Raw genomic sequence first — 20,289 nt, 5'->3', positions numbered from 1 at the left:
CTTCCCTAAGGCTGCCTCACTGGAGAACAGTAGGGATCGGGAGGGGACCCCACCCCGGTCCCCGACCCTCACCCCACTCATCCCTCCCAGCCCCCGTCTCCCTCAGAGTGGGGCCACCGGTGCCAGGCCACCCACCCTGCATCGCCAGTTCTCAAACACGCCCACAAGTCATCTTCAGCCACCCCCTCCCCCCACTGACACAGGCCACCGCACCGCTGCCCCCTGGACAGCCCTCCCAGGGCCGCCTCCCCAGCCCCCCACACACCCTCTTCACATGCCCCCAACAACCTGCACAGGCCACCTCCTGCGGTTCCCTCTGGGACACCCCATGCATGATGCTCCGCCCCACGGCACCCCATCCGGGGGCCCCTGGGACATCGGGTCCCCAGCACACGTTGGCAGCCACGCTTCACTGAAGTCACCAGCTCCACCCTCACCGGGCACCACGTGGCCTCCTGCTCCCGCTGCCCCGGGCTCAGGACACCTCCCAGTTTCCCTTACTACATCTCAGCCCCATCCCCCCCCATCTCTCCCCACCCCCGCACCAGGGAGAGGGTGGGAGGCCTCGGGTGAGGGGCCAGGCTGGGGCCAGGAGGGCAGGGTGCCGGTGGGCCGTCCACCTGTCTGTCCTCGGCTAATTTTAGCTGCATGTGCCGTGGCCTGGCAAAGTGGGCCAGTAGCTCCCGCGGTGATTCTGCGGTTTCTGGGACACCAGCACGCTGACCCAGCGGCAAAGTGGGGCGCAGGAGGGGCGGGGGCTGCGAGCAGGGCCAAGGGCAGGGAAGGAGACCTGTGCTGGCAGCGTGGCAGGGATGGGGGTGTGTGCACCGGCGGGGGTGTGTCCAGCCTCCGGCAGTGTGGGGCCGCTGGCCTGGACTCCTGGGCCGCCCAGGGTGCCTGTGGCCTTTGAAGGGTCGGGGCTCCGAGGCTGACGGTCACCCTTGACCCGCCCCCCACAGCGACCTGTGATGCTGCCGTCCCCCATCGCCCCGTGGCCCCACGATGACCCACAGCCCCGCCTCAAGCGAGGACGAGGAACGCCACAGCGCCAGCGAGTGCCCCGAGGGCGGCTCGGAGTCCGACAGCCCCCCAGAGGGGCCCGGGACAGGCCCCCAGGGGACCCGGGGCAGCGGGGCACCTGGTAGCCTGGCCTCGGCGGGAGGCCTCCAGGGCCGCTCCATGTCCGCCCTGGACGACGCCCACTTCAGCATGATGGTCTTCAGGATCGGCATCCCGGACCTGCACCAGACAGTGAGTGGCCTGTCCCGGGACAGCAGGGGCACCGGCCGCCTGGCCCTCCTTTCCAGACCCCCTCGTGCTCCCCCGGACCCCCCACCCGTCCCAGCATCACCCCCACCCGCTTCCCAGACCGGCTCAGGCGCCTCCCTGTGGCCTTGTCGCCTTCCCCGCCAGAAATGCCTGCGCTTCAACCCTGATGCCACCATCTGGACCGCCAAGCAGCAGGTGCTCTGCGCCCTGAGCGAGAGCCTGCAGGACGTGCTCAACTACGGCCTGTTCCAGCCCGCCACCTCGGGCCGCGACGCCAACTTCCTGGAGGAGGAGCGGCTGCTGCGGGAGTACCCCCAGTCCTTCGAGAAGGGGGTGCCCTACCTGGAGGTGAGCCCCACCGCCTTCCCCGGGGAGAGGAGGCGTGACCTGCCACACAGCGCCCCCTCCAGTTTCCCTCCCCGCCGAGCAAGGGATCCTCGGGATCTCCGGGCCCCTGAGAACCCCCTAAGAGTCAGAGAGGCCCAAGTTCAAGTGACTGTGGGTTCTCCGAGCGGCAGAGTGGCCTTGGGAAAAAGCCACGTCCCCGCTCCCGGCTTCTCCTCGCCCGTCCCATTGGGGAAGGATTCCTAGTTTTAGCAGGTATTTCAGGACATTCCCTTATAGTCTGCACCCCCACAGCGGGCCTGCACCCCCACAGCAGGCCTGCGCCCCCACAGCAGGTCTGCGCCCCCACAGCGGGCCTGCACCCCCACAGCAGGCCTGCACCCCCACAGCAGGTCTGCGCCCCCACAGCAGGCCTGCGCCCCCACAGCAGGTCTGCGCCCCCACAGCGGGCCTGCACCCCCACAGCAGGCCTGCGCCCCCACAGCAGGTCTGCGCCCCCACAGCAGGTCTGCGCCCCCACAGCAGGCCTGCGCCCCCACAGCGGGTCTGCGCCCCTCTGCCCACCCAGCCCAGGCCGCGGCTGTTTGCACCCTGGCCCTGAGCTCAGGTTGAGTCCGGCCTCCTGCCCAGGCCCTGACTCTGGCCTCTGTCTCCCTTCCCCCGCCCCTGGCCTCAGTTCCGGTACAAGACCCGCGTTTACAAACAGACCAACCTGGACGAGAAGCAGCTGGCCAAGCTGCACACAAAGGTGAGAGGACCCTGATGGCACCTGCCCCCCCCCCCCCCCAGCCCTGTGCCCTGCCCGGAGCCCACGCCCCAGCCACTGCCCCCCCCCCCCCCGCTTCCTGACAGCCCTCCACACTCCTTGACCCTTTTGTTCCTCTGCCCGGAGAGCCCCACATGCCCCCCTCTCCGTATCCTCGCTCCTTAACCTCCCCTTGGGCCCCTCATTCCTGTGCCCGGGCCCACCCCACTTCCGCCTGGCTCCCACTGGCTTCATCCTTGGACTCTCCTGTCCCGTCTCCTGGGTCCCTCATATCCGTGCAGGGCCCCTCACCCTCCTCAGCCTGGACGGTGACGTCCAGTGACCCTCTGCCTGGGCCTGATTCATAGATACCCCGAGTCCCCCAACCCCATGGCTGGATCTCTACCAGATCCAGGGGTAACCCCGTCCCCAGCCACGTCTGTCCTCCAGGCACCTTGCCATCCAGTGCTCGGACCGTGTGTCTCCTGGTCCCGAAAAGCTGGGAGGAAGCCAAGGGGCTGCTTTGGTCAACAGTGAAGTGAAGCCCGGCCAGCGTGGCTCAGTGGTTGAGCATCAACCTATGAGCCAGGAGGTCACGGTTCAATTCCTGGTCAGGGCACATGCCCGGGTTGCATGCTGGATCCCCAGTAGGGGGTGTGCAGGAGGCAGTCCATCAATGACTCTCTCATCATTGATGTTTTCTCTCTCTCTCTCTCCCTCTCCCTTCCTCTCTGAAAACAAGAAAAAAAGTTTTTTTTAAAACAGTGACGTGAAGGATCCTTGTCATTTGGGGATTCCTTCTCATCTCCCCCCACCCACACACACAGCATGCATTCAGCCTAGTCCTCCCTCAAATATTCCATCCCTCCACACCTGTGCTGCCCACGGTGGGAGCCCCCGGCCATACACAGCTCCCCAGCTCTCGCAGTGTGGTGGGTCCCCAAGCTTAGCCAGGCTGTGAGTGTGAAATGCATGCCAGACTTCAAAGAAACATCAGTGAGAGAGAAACACTGATCAGCTGCCTCCTGCACGCCCCCTGCTGGGGATCGAGCCCTGACCTGAACCTGTGACCTCTTGGTGCAAGGGATGACCCTCAACCAGCTGAGACACACCAGCCAGGGCATTTTTTAAAATTACAAAGTTTTATTTATTGGTTGGTTGATTTGAGAGAGGGGGGGGGGGGGAGAGAAACATCAGTTTGTTGTTCCACTTACTGATGCATCATTGGTTGATTCTTGTATGTGCCCTGACTGGGGATCAAACCCACCACCTTGGTGTATTAGGACAATGTTCTAACCTACTGAGCTATCCAGCCATGCTGTTCCCTGTCTTTTCTTTTCTTTTTCTTTTTAAAATATATTTTATTGATTTTTTACAGAGAGGAAGGGAGAGGGATAGAGAGTTAGAAACATCGACCAGCTGCCTCCTGCACACCCCCTACGGGGATGTGCCCACAACCAAGGTACATGCCTTTGACCGGAATCGAACCTGGGACCCTCAGTCCGCAGACCGACGCTCTATCCACTGAGCCAAACCAGTTTCGGCCCCTGTCTTTTCTTTATTATTATTTTTTAATCCTCACCCAAGGATATTTTTTTTTTTTCCTCATTGACTTCTAGAGAGAGTGGAAAGGAGGGAGGAGGAGGAGAGAGAGAGAGAAACATTGATGTGAGAGAGACACGTTGACTGGTTGCCTCCCACACATGCTCGCACGGGGGCTGGGGAACCAGCAGCCAAAGTACGTGCCCTTTACTGGGAATCGAACCTGAGGCCCTTCAGTCCACAGGCCGACGCTCCAACCACTGAGCCAAACCAGCTCGGGCCCCCTTTCCTTTTTATTTATTTTTAAAATATATTTTCATTGATTTCAGAGAGGAAGGGGGAGAGAGAGAGAGAGAGAGAGAGAGAGAGAGAGAGAGAGAGAGGAGAGAGAGAGAGAAACATCAATGATGAGAGAGAATCATTGATCGGCTGCCTCTTGCACGCTCCCTACGGGGGATTGAGCCCGCAACCCAGGCGTGTGCCCTGACCGGGAATCGAACCAGTGACCTTTTGGCTCATAGGTCGGTGCTCAATCACTGAGCTACGCCAGCCAGGGCCCTGTTTCTTTTTTAAAAAAGTGGCTACTAGGGACTCTCCATGCCTCGTGTGGCCCACTGTGTATGTCACTCGAGATCCCAGCTCCCCCCCTGGCTCCCTCATGGGCCTGTCCTCTCTCTTGTCCACGACTCAGACCGGACTGAAGAAGTTTCTGGAGTACGTGCAGCTCGGGACGTCTGACAAGGTGGCGCGGCTGCTGGACAAGGGGCTGGACCCCAATTACCATGACTCGGATTCAGGAGGTAGGGACGGGGCCAGGGGCTCGGGGTGGGGGGGGCGCCCAGCACCGGGCCTGGGGGCTGCATGTGCCTGGCGTTCTCACCCTCAGAGACCCCCCTGACGCTGGCTGCCCAGACGGAAGGCTCTGTGGACGTGATTCGAACCCTGTGCCTGGGAGGGGCCCACATCGACTTCCGAGCCCGGGATGGCATGACAGCCCTGCACAAGGCCGCGTGTGCCCGGCACTGCCTGGCTCTCACGGTGAGGTGCCAGCCCCCCCAGGACCCGCCCACAGGCCCGAGACACCCCCACATGGCCGTGTCTCCCACACAAACTGTCCCCCGGCAAACGGCCCCAGACCCTCCCTCTTCCTCCCCCTCCATTGTCCCTCCTCCTACTGGTCTGGGATCCCCCCTCAGGCCCCAGGTGCAGCCACCTCCCAGCTCAGGGCCAGCACAGCTGGCAGTCACCCGCGCCTTCCCCTGCGCCCAGGTCGATGACATGACTCTCCCGACACCCGGATTCTTGGTGTCCCCCATTCCCGCTGACCCAGCAGCACCCTGCCACCGTCTCCCTGAGGGGTAGACCCCCCCTTGTGCTCCCTGCTTTGTCCCCAGATAGAGACCCTCCTCCACACACACCCCTGCAAACACAGCCCCCCTCCACTCCTCCCAGCCCAGTGTTCACGCCCCAAGCACACGCCCCCTTCTCTCCTCCTCCCAAACAGAGGAGCCGCTGTCTACCCACTAAGTACATTCACGGAGTCAGCTTGCACAGTCTTATTTTAAAACACTATTTCCTTTTTTAAAAAATATATCGATTTGAGAGAGACATCGGTTTGTTGGCCCACTCATTTCTGCATTCATGGGTTGATGCTGGTGTGTGCCTGACCGGGGATTGAGCCCAAAACCTTGGTGTACCAGGATGATGCTCTGTCCCACTGTGCTACCCGGCCAGGGCCAGGGCTGCTGTTCCCTTCTCCCCACCCCCTCCCGTGGGTGCTTGAGCCCCCTTCACACACAGGTCGGGATAGATAACCCCCAGAGATACATAGCTGTGGGTAAATGCCCAGATCCACAGATATCCCAGCTTAACGGGGCCCCCTCCCCCTTTCTCCAACCCTTTCTTAAAGAACCCCAAACGTGCCCTGGCTGGTTTGGCTCAGTGGATAGAGTGTTGGCCTGTGGACTGAAAGGTCCCAGGTTCGATTCTGGTCAAGAGCACCTGCTCGGGTTGCGGGTTTGATCCCCATTGGAGGGGGGGTTAGTGTGTGCAGGAGGCAACCCATCAATGATTCTCTCTCATCATTGATGCTGCTATCTCTCTGTCCCTCTCCCTTCCTCTCTGAAATCAATAAAAATATATTTAAAAAGAAAAAGAACCCCAAATGTGTCAAACTCCAACCAGCACACCTCTTATACCCTGGAACCCACAGACCCTCTTATGTCCCCCAATGCACTGCCCCCCACCCCCGATCCAGACCTACCTGTCCGGTCTAGTAGCCACTAGCCACCTGGGCCGTTTAGATCTAAAATGACAAAAGTGAAGGGAAATCAAAACTTAGGCTTCTGGCACCCGGCTGGTGTGGCTCAGTGGTTGAGCATCGACCTCTAAACCAGGAGGTCACGGTTCCATTTCCGGTCAGGGCACCTCCCCGGGTTGCGGGCTCGATCCCAGTGTGGGGCATGCAGGAGGCAGCTGATCAATGTTTCTCTCTCATCATGGGTGTTTCTCTCTCTCTCCCCGCCTCTCCCTTCCTCTCTGAAATACATTTAAAAACAAAAACCGTGGGCTTCCTGGGCTCACGAGCCTCGTGTGGCTGCCGAGTTGGGCGATGCAGCTGTGGCCGTGGCCGTGGCCGCAGAGCGTGCTGTTGGACAGCGCCAAGCCGGCCGCCCTCCCACGGGCGGTGCCAACACAGTCCTAATACCACTCGGTGCCTCCAGCCTCCTGGGCCCAGAGGGGTTCCTCGAGTGGGACCCTCCCTGGCCCCAGCGCGCCTGGCCCGCTTGCCCGTTCCAAGGTCTCCTCCTGGGCCCCATCCTTGGGATCTTGGTCCCAATAACACCTCCCACCGGGCCGGGGGCCTCCTGCGGCCAGACTCAGTTCTGTCCTTTGTCCCCACGGCCATCCCACCAAGTAGGTGGGCACGAGGCTCTGAGTTCCCTCAACAGCTCATCCCACCACGTCAGCCGTGGGGGAAGCTGGTCCGCAGGCCTCCTCCCCGCCCCCCTCATTGTTCACAGGGGATGGGAGAGGCTCAGAGAGAGCAAGGGCCAGGCTCAAGGTCGCACAAGGGCATCGGGACAGAACTGGGCTCCCCGCCCCGCTGGCTCTTCGGAGGGACCCAGTCCTCCCGCGACGGCTGTCTGTCTCGTCTCCCTTCCCAGGCGCTCCTGGACCTCGGGGGCTCTCCCAACTACAAGGACCGCCGGGGGCTCACCCCTCTGTTCCACACGGCTATGGTGGGGGGCGACCCCCGCTGCTGCGAGCTGCTGCTGTACAACCGGGCCCAGCTGGGCGTGGCCGACGAGAACGGCTGGCAGGAGATCCACCAGGTGCTCCCGCCTCAGGGGGGTGGGGGGGGGCGGAGCTGGGCACGGGGCAGGGTGCCCGGGCCCACAGGGGGGCACGGATCAGGGACCCTGGTCCGAGGGGCTGGGGATCCGGATGCTGGGGCCTCACAGAGGGTGGAGGTGAGGGCACATGGCCTCCAAAGAGGGAAGGGTGGGGGTGTCGACACTGGAACCCCGAGGGGACCTGGGTGGGGACGGCGTCCTGGGCTTCTGAGGGGCCCGGCTGGACCCCTGGGCCTCGGAATGACCTGGGTCGCCAAGAGGGAACAGGGGCTGCTGAAGGGAGAAGGGCGGGGGTGCAGGGCGCCCAGCCCAGCGGAGGGTCTGACCGGCCCCCTCGGCCCCGCCCCCAGGCCTGCCAGCGGGGTCACTCTCAGCACCTGGAGCACCTGCTCTTCTACGGGGCTGAGCCCGGAGCCCAGAACGCCTCGGGGAACACGGCCCTGCACATCTGCGCCCTCTACAACAAGGTCTGCGCGGCCCCTGGCTCCAGCCCTAGCCCCCCTGCGCGCTCTGCCCCTTCTCTGTTCCGTCCGTCCGTCCATCCATCCATCCATCCATCCGTCCATCCGTCCGTCCGTCCGCCCAACAAGTACTTACTGAGCATCGTCCCTGTGTCCGGCCGGGAACTGGGTGCTGGGGACCAGGTAGTGAGCGAGCAGGACAGCCCCCCACGCCAGGGGCCGGGCCCGCGGTTACACTGCAGCGTGCGCAGAGGGAGCTCACGGGGATCCAGGTCCCTGTGGGAGCCCGCGTGTGGGCTTGGGCTCCAGGCTGGTGCCGCCGCCTGTGCTCAGGTGAGCAGGTGCAGCTGAGTAGAAAGGGGGCGGGTGGGGGGAGAGGAAGGGCGCTCCGGGCCGGGGCATGGCCGGGCGGAGAGAGTCCAGGCCATCACCAGACGGGACAGTTAGCCCGAGGTTCTGTCTCCTGTGAGTCTCCGTTCAGCCGCCAGCGGAGCGCCTGCTGGGCACCAGTGCATGTGGGGAGGGCCCAGCAGGGGGCAGAGGAGAGGCCAAGCCCCAGCCGCTGGCCGCCCCCCGCCCCCGGGGACAGTGTGTTGTTAGTGGCTGCAATGCAGGACCGGCGGGTGGGCCCCTCAGGCGTGGAGGCGGCCTCCAAAGAGCTGGCTGAGGGTCTGGGTTCCGCTGGGCCGGTGGGGTTGGCAGGAGCTGGCGCCTTCGGCCTGGTGACCAGCCCCTTGCTACTTGTGTGGCGGGGGCCCTGGGCAGGAGCCCCTCCGAGCCTCAGTCTCCCCTCCCACTTCCAAAGGCTCCCTGTTCCCACGGGGACCTGAGAGGACAGGGCGTGGCCACCGCTGCTAGTCCACAGCCCCTCCCCCCCTCCCCCCTGTTCTGTCTCCAAAACAGCCCCGCCCCCTCTGCCTCACCAGCAGGGACTGGCCGGTAGCCACATGGCAGCACACAGTCTGCTTGGCACCCGCAGAGGGGGGACTCGGTGTTTGTCAAACCCTCCCGTGCTTCTGTCTCTCCTGCTCCCTGACACGGCCTCTGCCCCAGCCCCTGGCTCCCCCTCACACCCCCCCCCCCGTGCATGGCCTGGGGGCAGCCTGGGGTCCCCAAACAAGCCCTGTCCCCTCTTGGAGGCTCCGTCCTCTCCCTGAAATGGGAATGGCATCAGCTGATTGAAGGGAATGAGAGACCCTATATATTAAGTGCTCATCCCTGGAAGGCAGCTGTAATAATAATAATTATTGTCATTATCATAACCATGATCAGTCAGGATCCAGTCAGGAGGTGGAAACCACACCATTCATTTGAGCAGGGGAAACGTCATACCAAGAATTAAAAAGGAGAACGATTCCTCTTGGCAAGCCAGACGAGCCAGCCGCGTCCCCCTCCTCGGCCTCCTCCTGCCTCGTCTGTGAAATGGGTCAACCACAAAGGACCCAGGGGCTGAGTTGTTTTTGCTTGCTCTTGGCCAGGTGCTTAACGAACTGATGCTCCGCTCGCGTGAGGCCTTTTCCTACGTCCCTCCCCTTGGCTGCCCTCCCAGACCTTACGGTTCCAAGGCCCAGCGCTGGGTCTGGCATTCCTCACTCTCTGCTCCCCCGGCCTCCTGGCATGCCCGTCTAGCCCTGGGGGTGATGGTCAGGTCCACGTCGAGGCCGTGAGCTCAAGGCTCGGCTAAGTCTGACCCGTCCACTGCCCCAAAGCCCCAGCACATGATAGGCTAGAGCCATCGTTGGCAAACTGCGGCGCGTGAGCCACATGCGGCTCTTTGGCCCCTTGAGTGTTTAGCAAAGGCCAGCTGAGGAGTACCCTAATTAAGTGGATAACAATGTACCTACCTATATAGTTTAAGTTTAAAAAATGTGGCTCTCCAAAGAAATTTCAGTCGTTGTGCTGTTGATATTTGGTTCTGTTGACTGATGAGTTTGCCGACCACTGGACTAGAGGCATCTTTGTTGAGTGAGTGAATGAATGAATGAATGATGGATCAGCCACCTTCCATTTCCCCCAAGCCTGCAGCACCCAGCCCAGGTGCTCACTTCGAGATGGATTGAATGACTCAAGGAATGAATGAATGACTCAGCACCACACCCTCCATCCCCATCCTTTCTATGCCTGTTTCTTATATATATGTGTGTATGTATATATATTTTATTATTGATTTCAGAGAGAAAGGGAGAGGGGGAGAGAGAGAGAGAGAGAGAGCGAAACGTCAATGATGAGAGAGAATCATGGATCGGCTGCCTCCTGCACGCCTCACACTGGGGATCGAGCCCACAACCTGAGCATGCACCCTTGACTAGAATCGAACCCGGGACCCTTCAATCCACAGGCAGACGCTCTATCCACTGAGCCAAACCGGCCAGGGCCATGCCTGTTTCTTGAGCATCGACGGTGCGCGGGATGGGAGATGAATCAGGCTCAGCATGGCGCCTGCCCTGGGGAGGGGGCGAGGAGTCACAGTCTGGCAAAGAGGCAGACGTGTAAACAAGTAATTGCAGAACTGAGAGCTACGTGCCAGGGCACCAGTCACCACGGGGTTCTCAGGGAGGAGACGGGGGAGCTGGCGGAGCCGGCGCTGATGCTCTGGCCGTGGGCTAGGCAGGCAAGGTGTCGGCTGGAGGCGCGCAGACACGCAAAATCACACCTGGCTGCGGCTGACACTCTGGCTGGGGGGGGCAGCATGTGCACACACAGACACACACACACACACTCACACACACACACACACCCCCGTTGCGGTCCAGTGACTGACCTGGCCATCGGCGCTGTGAGCTAGAGGAGCACTAGGAGAAGGAGGGTTAGAAGGCCGGGCTGGGGTCCGGGCTGCGCCACTCACCGGCTGCGTGACTTTGGCCACGGATTTGCCGTCTCTGAGCTTGTCCCGCAGGCGGGCTCCTACGCGCACCGTTGGCGGGTTTGTGGAGCGGGAAGGGTCAGACCGCGGAGGTTCTTGGTGAATGCCGGTTCAGTTAGTATCTGGGGAGCTGGAGAAGAGCTGAGCTGGGGTTCGAGGACAGGGTGGGTTTGGCCAGGCCCAGGCAAAGGCAGAGGACCTTCCCTCCTTCAGCACCTGTTTATCGGACAGCTCCCCTGGGCCGGGCACTATTCCAGGTGGTGAGTGCCACAGACGGAACAGGTAGTGGGGGGAGGGATGCTAAGGAGAAAAATAAAACGGAAATGTAACTTCAGGGAGAAGACGAGCTAAAACTGGCTTGGTAAAAGCACGCCTGGGACATAGCGGGTGTCGTTTAAACCAAAATAAAGCAGGGGCCCGGCTGGCGTGGCTCAGTGGTTGAGCGTCGACCTATGAACCAAGAGGTCAAGGTTCGATTCCCGGTCAGGGCACATGCCTCGGTTGCGGGCTCCATCCCCAGCGTGGGGCGTGCAGGAGGCAGCTGATCAATGATTCTCTCTCATCATTGATGTTTCTCTCTCTCCCCTCTTCCTCTCTGGAATAAATAAAAATATGTTGTTGTTTTTTTAAAGAAAATAAAGCAGGGAACAGGACAGAGTTCATTTTGACAGGGCGGTCAGTCATGCTTTCACTGAGTGACGTGGGAAATCTTTAAGCCACGCGAAGATGGCAGGGCAGAGAATTCCGAGCAGAGGAAGCAGCAGGTGCAAAGGCCCTGGGGCAGGCGTGTGCTGTGCCTGTGGGAGGAAGAAGGAGTCCACGGTGCCAGGGGCATGGGGAGTGAAGGGAGGTGGTAGAAGATGAACTTGGTGAGGCTGGGGGTGGTGGGGCAGCCAGATCAGAGGACACCTATTGGGCCAAGGGAAGGACCTTGGATTTGATCCAGAGTAAGAGGGAGTGACGTGAGTGACACGGGCAAGGAATTGACCTGGGCGTGGACGCCATGGCGACCGCCCCACCCGCTTCCTTTTGGCTCTCGCAGAGTGTGTGATTCCGAGCAGGGGCTCTGGGGGCCGGCAGACCTGGGCTTGAACCCTGATGCACCAGCCCCGTGACCTTGAGCTCTGTGGGAAGCCTTCGTTTCTTCGTCTGAAAAATGGGAACAATACTTTCTATCTCACGGGCGATTCCCTGAGCTTCCGCCTCTGAGGTGCTGGGCACCTGGCATGCGGTGTAGTAAGCCCTCTGTGAGGGTTAGGTGGGCGGCTCTGCCCCTGCCACCCCCCACCCCTCAGGCGACATTTGTCACTGTCTGCTGACACTCTTGGTTGTCAGGACTGGGAGGGAGTGCTACTGCCATCTAGTGGTAGCGGCCAGGGATGCTGCTCCACCTTCTTGGATGCACAGGATGGCGAAGCCCTGGTTTGTTTGTTTGTTTAGAGAGAAGCCCTGGTTTAGATTAGCACCATCCAAGTCACAGGTGTAATTTTACTTATTTTTTATTTTTAAAACATATTTTGTTGATTTCAGAGAGAAGGGGAGAGGGAGAGAGAGATAGAAACATCAACAATGTGAGAGAATCATGGATCGGCTGCCTCCTGCCCGCCCCCCACTGGGGATCGAGCCCACAACCCGGGCATGTGCCCTTGACCGGAATCAAACCCGGGACCCTTCAGTCCACAGGCCGACGCTCTATCCACTGAGCCAAACCGGCTAGGGCACAGGTGTAATTTTAAATGTCCCAGGAACCACATTAAAAAAAAAAGAAGTGAGAAAGAAACAGGTGTCATGAATTTAGTTGCATTTTTTAAACCATTGTAGTCAAAAATAGTATCGTTGTAGCATGTCATCAATACAAACATTATTCTAGGTACTTACTTCAATTTTTTAAAAAATATTTTATTGATTTTTTTACAGAGAGGAAGGGAGAGGGAGAGAGAGTTAGAAACATTGATGAGAGAGAAACATCAATCAGCTGCCTCCTGCACACCCCCTACTGGGGATGTGCCCTTGACCGGAATCGAACCTGGGACCCTTGAGTCCACAGGCCGACGCTCTATCCTCTGAGCCAAACCGGTTAGGGCCTTACTTCATTTCTTTCATGCCGAGCCCTTGGAGTGATCCAGCCTGTGTTTTACACACGGCCCCCGTCAGCTCGGCTGCTGCCCTGGGCAGGGCAGGCTGACATCACATTGTTCCCAGAGTTCTCTTATTTGTTGACTAGTAGCCCTGCCCACGAATCCATGTGCCAGTAGCTCGCCAGTAGCTCGCTGCCGCCCTCCAGTAGCTCTCCACCCACTGCCTGCCCTCCTGTAGCTCCCTCTGCCCCCCCCCCCCGCCCCCCAGCTTGCTGCTCTGCCCCTCCTGTAGCTCTCCACCTCCAGCTTGTAGCTCGCTGTCCCACCCTCCTGCTGATCCGGGATCCAGTCGTTATGCAGCGTAACGACCATTTGCATATTACATCTTTATTATATAGGCTTGGTTTTTCATGTGTTGGTTTTGAGAGAGACACATCGATTTGTTGTTCCACTTACTGATGCCTTCATTGCTCGCTTCTTGTATGTGCCCTGACTGGGGATCGAACCCACAACCTTGGCATATAACCACTGAGCTACCCGGCCGGGTCTGAAGCTCTCAGGGCAGGGCTGTGCCCACTCGTGTGACTTGCATTGTCTTCCCCACCCCCCCTTCACCCTGTGCCCCCGCCCCCCGCCCTCAGGAGTCCTGTGCTAGGATCCTCCTCTACCGAGGGGCCAGCAAGGACGTGAAGAATAACAACGGACAGACCGCCTTCCAGGTCCGGGGCTGTGGGATTGGGGGGTGAGGGGGTGGGGAGGTGGGGGGTGGAGGTGTGGGGGGGTGAAGAACACAGAGGGGTCAGGAAGGTGGGGTCATTAGGCAGCTGGGAGAGAGGAGGGAGGGCAGTTTCTGGGGTGAAGGTCTCGGGGCGGGGGGCAGGCAGAGGGAGCAGCCAGCCGGGGACCTGACTGCTTCCTGCCCCCCCTCCCTGTGCCTGGGCCACCCCACCTCTCTGTGCCCCCCTCCAGGTGGCAGTGATCGCTGGGAATTTTGAACTGGGGGAGCTGATTCGAAACCATCGAGAGCAGGACGTGGGTGAGTGGGTGGGGCTGGCCCAGGGGAGCGCCTGGGGCACTTGGGGGTGCGTGGCAGGGTCGGGGAGTCAGAGGACACGGTGCGGGGGCCAGGGGGGGATTGAGGACCTCGAGTGTCTAAAATGGTGGTGGGGGGGCGCGACGCCAGGCCCCCCACTCTCTCTCATCTCGCTCTTTCTCCCCTCGTGCCTCTCTCACCACCTCTCGCCTGCATGTCCCCCACCTCCCGCCTCTGTCCGCCTTCCCCTCTGCCCCCCAACACTGTGCCCTCTCAGTGCCCTTCCAGGAGTCCCCCAAGTATGCGGCCCGGCGACGGGGACCCCCGAGCGCGGGGCTGACGGTGCCGCCCGCGCTGCTGCGGGCCAACAGCGACACCAGCATGGCCCTGCCCGACTGGATGGTGTTCAACGCCCCCGGCGCCTCCTCCGCCGCGGCCCCCGCCCCCACCGCGGCGCCCCAGGGCCAGTCGCAGCCCGCGGCCCCCGGCACCAAGCTCAGCACCGGGACCCTCCGAAGTGCCAGCAGCCCCCGGGGCGCCCGGGCTCGCTCCCCGTCCCGAGGGAGGCACCCCGAGGAGGCCAAGAGGCAGCCCCGTGGACGGCCCAGGTAGGGAGGGCCCAGCCCTGGTCCCAGGGCCAGACCCCACCCCGGGCGGATCCCCTCCTCAGAGCCACCGCGCCCCAGGCCAGCTCAGCCGTCTGCCTACTGTCCCCCGCCCCCCATCGTCAACCTCCTGGCCCCCCCAAGCCTCCAGGCCTCGCTCGGACCCTTGAGGAAGGGAGGGTGTGTGAGCCAGTCCCCAGTGCACCTGCTCCATGCCAGGGGCCTAGGGGCACCCCAAAAGAAACGTTGCTTTAGCCCCTGAGGCAGATAGAAAGACAGGGTGAGGTGAGAGCAGGGTGGGGACAGGTGAGGTGTCTGAGCCTGGAGGCTAAACGGAGGAGGGGGGGGAGGGGAGCAGAGAGACCACTCAGGGCGGGGGGGGGGGGGCTGGTGTAGGAGGGAGAGGGGTCCCGGTCTGCGTGTCCTGAGGGCATGGGAGGGAGAAGACCATGGGACTGGGAATGCTGGGCAGGGGGCCTGGACCCCACCCCTGAGGAGGCGTCACTAGTGAGCAGCGACTGGGGCGGGCGTAGGGGCTCAGCTTCCGGAGGCTGGGTCAGGGGGGCCTGCAGGACTGGGGGAGGGGGCAGCGCCCGGAGCCAGCAAGCAGGGAAGGGCCTGGGGGGCAGCGGCAGGGAGAGGGAGCCCCAGATGCCCCCCTCCCAGGACCCCAGCGCTGGGACACCCACTCACACCCCCTCCCCCACCCGATGCTCCATCTCTTCCTGCCCCTCCAAGGCCCCCCCCCCACCCCGTCTCCCAGAGGCGCCCTCCCTCCACCCCGCCCTGCCTCTCACGCCCTCTGTGTATGCAGCTCCAGCGGGACGCCCCGGGAACCGGCCGGGGGCACCGGGGGCTCAGGGGGGCCCGGGGGCTCCCTGGGCAGCCGCGGGCGACGCCGGAAGCTCTACTCGGCGGTGCCCGGACGCTCCTTCATGGCGGTGAAGTCCTACCAGGCCCAGGCCGAGGGGGAGATCTCCCTGAGCAAGGGGGAGAAGATCAAAGGTGAGCGGGCGGCGCGGGCCGGGGCGCGGGCAGGTGAGCCGGTGGCCACTCAGGGCGGGCAGGCAGGACCGGCAGCTCTAGAATGTTCCACGCACCCCGGAGGCCTCAGAGAGCCCGAGGCGCCCCTTGTGCCTGGAGGAGCGCAGCGTGTAACCGAGGCGATGCCCTCAGGAGGCCGAGGGCCCCTGGCACCCCGCCGGGCGCAGGAGCAGTTCCCGGCCTGGTCTCAGTCACTCAGGACCCTGCAGGAGGGTGGCAGGATGCGTCCCGCAGTTGGGGGACCAGAGCCTCAGGCAGGGGAGCCACTGGCCCGAGGCCCCCAGCTGCGCCCGCCCCGCAGTCTCTCAGCCGCCTGCCTCCCCTCCTGCCTCTGCCAGGGCTTCTCTCTGAGAAATGGGCGGTGCTACTGGCCGGGGCTCTGATGAGATGGCGGGTGTGTGAAGCGGGGGCCGGGCCCAGGGCTTCCTGAACAGGGACTGTTTTGTTTTGTTTAGATTTCATTCTTTTTTTTTTTTTTAAGGTAATTTTTAAAAATATATTTTATTGCCCTGGCCAGTTTGGCTCAGTGGATAGAGCACTGGCCTGTGGGCTGAAGGGTCCCAGGTTCGATTCCGGTCAAGGGCATGTACCTTGGTTGCGGGCACATCCCCAGTAGGGGGTGTGCAGGAGGCAGCTGGTCGATGTTCCTCTCTCATCAATGTTTCTGACTCTCTATCCCTCTCCCTTCCTCTCTGTAAAAATCAACAAAATATATTTAAAACCAACAAAAATATATATATTTTATTGATTTTTTACAAAGAGGAAGGGAGAGGGATAGAGAGTTAGAAACATTGATGAGAGAGAAACATCGACCAGCTGCCTCCTGCACACCCCCTACTGGGGATGTGCCCGCAACCAAGGTACATGCCCTTGACCGGAATCGAACCTGGGACCTTTCAGTCCGCAGGCCGACACTCTGCCCACTGAGCCAAACCGGTCAGGGCGAGATTTCATTCTTTTTATTGATTTTTTGTGTGTGAGAGAGAAGCATGGATTGGCTGCCTCCCACGTGCACCCTGGCTGGAGACCGAACTGGCCATCTAGGTTTAGGAACAGGTTCAACCAACTGAGCCACCCAGCCAGGGCGAGACAGGGACTGTGGACATAGGGGTTCACCCCTCCTCGTCTGGAAAAGGTTGCCAGTCGCCCCCACGGCCGACTGGACGGGCTGGTGACTGTTCTTGGGGCTTGGACACGGGAAGCTGCAGGCGTTCGTTCACACGGGGTTGGGGAGCGACTCTTTGCCCAGCTCCCGGCTGCCCAGGAGCTGGGGAGGACAGCGGTTGAGGGCCCGGCTGCTGGGGTTCAAATCCTGGCCCCACCCCCTCCTAGCCGGGCGGCCTCAGGCACATGATTTCTCTGGACCTCGGTTTCCCCATCTGTAAAATGGGGCCCTTGGGAAGCCGAAAGGAATCGCCTCCCGTAAAGCACGTAGAACGATGCTTCCCACGTGCCAAGTACAGCCGTCGGCATCACAGGTGGCCCCCACTCCTGGCACTTAGAGGAGAGAGACCCCGGCCACCACGGGTGAGAGTGTGCATGGGCCAGGGATCAGGGCCTCAGGCGGGGTGTGTGATGGCATCTGTTCTGTGGTCCGTCTGCCCACGGCCTGAGGTCACATGACGTGTGGAGCACACCAGAGGCCTCAATGCGCATCTGCTGAACGAATGAATGAATGAATGAATGAACGAACAAATGAATGAATGCATGCAAGAGCTAATGGTGGGGGCCAGGCAGTGCCTCCAGAGGCAGCGTGCAGGGAGTGGGGAGGAGAGAGAGAGACAGGAAGTGTGTGTGGACGGGGGGGGGTGGGGGCGGTTTGGACTGTGATTTGAGGTGAGAAAGAAGAAAGGGAAGCTGGGGCAGGTGTGAGGGGGCTTGCGGGCAGGCAGAGGGCGCTGGGCGGTATCCTCCGTGCGTCTTTCTGAACTCCAAGCCCCATCCCACTGCGCAGGGAGGGCACGCCCGGCCCTGCTGCTCAGGTCCTTCCCTTCCATTGAAAGGCCCTTCGCTGCCCCGGAGCGTGCCCACAGCCACGATGTCCCCGAGGCTCCCTCCTCCCGACGAGGTAGCCAGGCTCCCTCTGTGCTCAGCATCCTGAGCCCGGCCCACAAGGCCCGCCCTGCCCACCCCCCCTCATCTCACGCCACTGCTTCGCCCACAAGATACCAGGGACCGCGTCCTTCTCGCCATTCCTCAAATGCCCTAAACCCGTGGTCGGCAAACTGCGGCTCGAGAGCCACATGCGGCTCTTTGGCCCCTTGAGTGTGGCTCTTCCACAAAATACCACGGCCTGGGCGAGTCTATGTTGAAGAAGTGGCGTTGGAAGAAGTTTAAGTTTAAAAAATTTGGCTCTCCGAAGAAATTTCAATCGTTGTCCTGTTGATATGTGGCTCTGGTGACGAATGAGTTTGCCGACCACGGCCCTAAACCCTTCTCCACACCAAGCCCTTTGCACATGCTGTTCCTTCTGCCTGGACAGCCTTTCCTCCCTCTCCCTGCCTCCGCCACTCCCAGGGTCCTTCAGGCCCACAGGTCCCGTCTTCTGGGGTGCCTTCCTGGTCCCCTTGACCGTCCGATGCATATGCTCCCCTCTGCCTGTCTCCGGAGACCCTGTCTTCGCCCTGCCCCCCCCCCCCCTCCCCCCCCGTGCACGCCAACCTCAATTTCCGATGGCGAGGTCCCCAGTAGACTTCCGCCTCCAGCGGGCCCCCGTGTGGAAGCTGCGTGAGGGCAGGAATCACATCCGTGTGTCCCACGGCTCCACCCAGCGCCTGCTCGGATGCCTGACTCACGACTGGCCCTAAATAAATCTTAGCTCAGGGAACCAACGACGGGTGCCAGGGCTGCCCACAGGCCTGGCAGAGCCAGCCAAGAGCCCAGACGCCTGTCACCCCATCGCCCGTGCTGCCGCGACCTTGAGCGGCTCTCGGTGTCATTTCCCAGATGCTCTCGGGGCAGGTGGCTTGTGCAGGGAAAAGCCTCGGGCGGCGGCCCGACTCAAATCCTAGCACGACGAGTGCCTTCTCTGGGCGAGGGGCTTCTCTGCTACAGCGTTAGCTTCTTCTTCTTCTTCTTTTTTAAAAAAATATATTTTTATTGATTTCAGAGAGGAAGGGAGAGGGAGAGAGAGAGAGAAACATCAATGATGAAAGAGAATCATTGATGGGCTGCCTCCTGCACACCCCCCACTGGGGATCGAGCCCTCAACCCGGGCATGTGCCCTTGACCGGAATCGAACCCGGGACCCTTGAGTCGACAGGTCGACGCTCTGTCCACTGAGCCAAACCAGCCAGGGCAGCGTTAGCTTCCTCGTCTATGAAACGCCCGTCAGGGTGGGCGTGCGGATTGAGGGAGGGAGGGAGGTGTGGGGGGGGGGCTGCGTGCGGGCAGAGCCAGGAAAAGGCTGGTGCGGCGGAAGAGCGTGCTGAGCCAAGTGCTTGAGCGGAGAGGTGACCACCTCCCTGACGAAAAGCGTTCGCTCCGGGAATGGACAGAGCTGTCCGTCACAGGCCGTGTGACCTTGAGCAAGTGGCCTCGGCTCTCCAAGCCTCAGTGTTCCCATCAGTAAAACGGGGATAACAAAAGGAACCCCCTCTAAGGGTTCTGGTGCAGAGCGAGAGCTGGATACACACACGCTGTCCCCGCCGCCCATCGCTGAACGCCAGTGCCCGCACAGCCGCCCGCACAGCCGCCGCTGTGTCCCAGCTTAAGAGGGAGGGCCGGCAGGAAAGGCCCTCCAGGTCCGTGCGGTGGAGAGAAGAAAAGAGGGGACTCTCATCCCTGCTCCCTTCTAGAGGGGGGGAAGCAAAGAGAGGCAGAGGGAAGGGTCTGGGAGCAATTGACACAAGATTAAGTGGCAAGGAGACTGTGGGAGGGGCCGGGGGGGCAGGGATGGGGCTGCCTGGAGGGTTTAGGGAAATGACAGAACAGCTGAGCTGTGACCAGTCACCGGGGAGATGAGGGCACTTGTGGACATGTCCCTACCTGGGAGGCGTGGCATGGGACACGCCCTCTTCCCCGGGGCCTCTGGGCGTCCCCATCGGGTCTGGAAAGCTAGGCATGCTGCCCTCACCCCTTCCTCGGACATTTATTTTATCTAAAATTTTTATTTATTGGTTTTGGAGAGAGGAAGGGAGAGAGAGAGAGATTCGTTGTTCCACTTACTGATGCAGCATTGGTTGATTATCGCTTGTGCCCTGACCGGGGATCGAACCCACAACCTCGGTGAATCCGGACGCCGCCGCTCTAACCAGCCGGGCTCCGGGCCAGGGCCTGGGGCGGCTCCCCGCGCCGGGGGCGGGAATCGTGGGAGGGTTGCGCATCGGTGTGCTGGGGCGGGGACTCCTCGGACACGGAGAAATGCTTCCCTGTTCCTGCTCCCCACCCAGTGCTGAGCATCGGGGAAGGCGGCTTCTGGGAAGGCCAGGTCAAAGGTCGCGTCGGCTGGTTCCCCTCCGACTGCCTGGAAGAGGTGGCAAACCGCTCCCAGGAGGGAAAGCAAGGTACGGGGAGCCCGGGCTGCCTCCGACTGACCCCTGTGCTAGCCCGGTCCTTCCCTCCCCTCCCGACGGGGGAGGGTGCTGGGGGAGGGGGGAGGGGGGAGGCTCGGGCCAGGAGCGCTGGGGGGGGGGCGGGGGCTTGTGGTTTCGCGAGTGAGGGCCAAGGTCATCCCTTGTCCCCCTGCAGAAAGCCGCAGTGACAAGGCGAAGAGACTGTTCCGGCATTACACGGTGGGCTCCTACGACAGCTTTGATGCCCCAAGGTAAATGTCCTTACACCCTCAGCGCCCCTGCCCCCCCGTCACCCTCCGCCTTTAAAACATTTCCACGACCTCCAAGCCCCCTTTCTCACCTGCTCCCTCTAAAGTTTCATCCAGGGGCCGGGGCGAGGCAGAGTTCGCTTCCGACCACACAGCCCAGTCCCCAGCCTGCCTTGCTCGGCAGCC

The 20,289-nt window shown here is 61.6% G+C and overlaps 1 protein-coding gene across 1 annotated transcript in view; it reads left to right on the top strand.

The window, feature by feature from the left end:
- The first annotated feature begins 1,002 nt into the window (after window positions 1-1,002).
- Window positions 1,003-20,289, top strand: part of SHANK1 (SH3 and multiple ankyrin repeat domains 1) — a 48,510-nt gene continuing 29,223 nt past the window's right edge. The window contains exons 1-13 of the mRNA XM_054710672.1: window positions 1,003-1,251; window positions 1,414-1,617; window positions 2,291-2,362; window positions 4,593-4,701; window positions 4,788-4,939; window positions 7,069-7,236; window positions 7,608-7,724; window positions 13,301-13,378; window positions 13,629-13,695; window positions 13,970-14,300; window positions 15,112-15,302; window positions 19,733-19,846; window positions 20,031-20,106. Of these exons, the coding sequence (XP_054566647.1) occupies window positions 1,003-1,251; window positions 1,414-1,617; window positions 2,291-2,362; window positions 4,593-4,701; window positions 4,788-4,939; window positions 7,069-7,236; window positions 7,608-7,724; window positions 13,301-13,378; window positions 13,629-13,695; window positions 13,970-14,300; window positions 15,112-15,302; window positions 19,733-19,846; window positions 20,031-20,106 (1,928 nt within the window). The remainder of the gene's footprint in view (window positions 1,252-1,413; window positions 1,618-2,290; window positions 2,363-4,592; window positions 4,702-4,787; window positions 4,940-7,068; window positions 7,237-7,607; window positions 7,725-13,300; window positions 13,379-13,628; window positions 13,696-13,969; window positions 14,301-15,111; window positions 15,303-19,732; window positions 19,847-20,030; window positions 20,107-20,289) is intronic.

Source organism: Eptesicus fuscus, chromosome 21 (assembly GCF_027574615.1).
Source record: "Eptesicus fuscus isolate TK198812 chromosome 21, DD_ASM_mEF_20220401, whole genome shotgun sequence".
Classification (NCBI taxonomy): Eukaryota; Metazoa; Chordata; class Mammalia; order Chiroptera; family Vespertilionidae; genus Eptesicus; species Eptesicus fuscus.
This window is presented reverse-complemented; position numbering and strand designations above follow the sequence as displayed.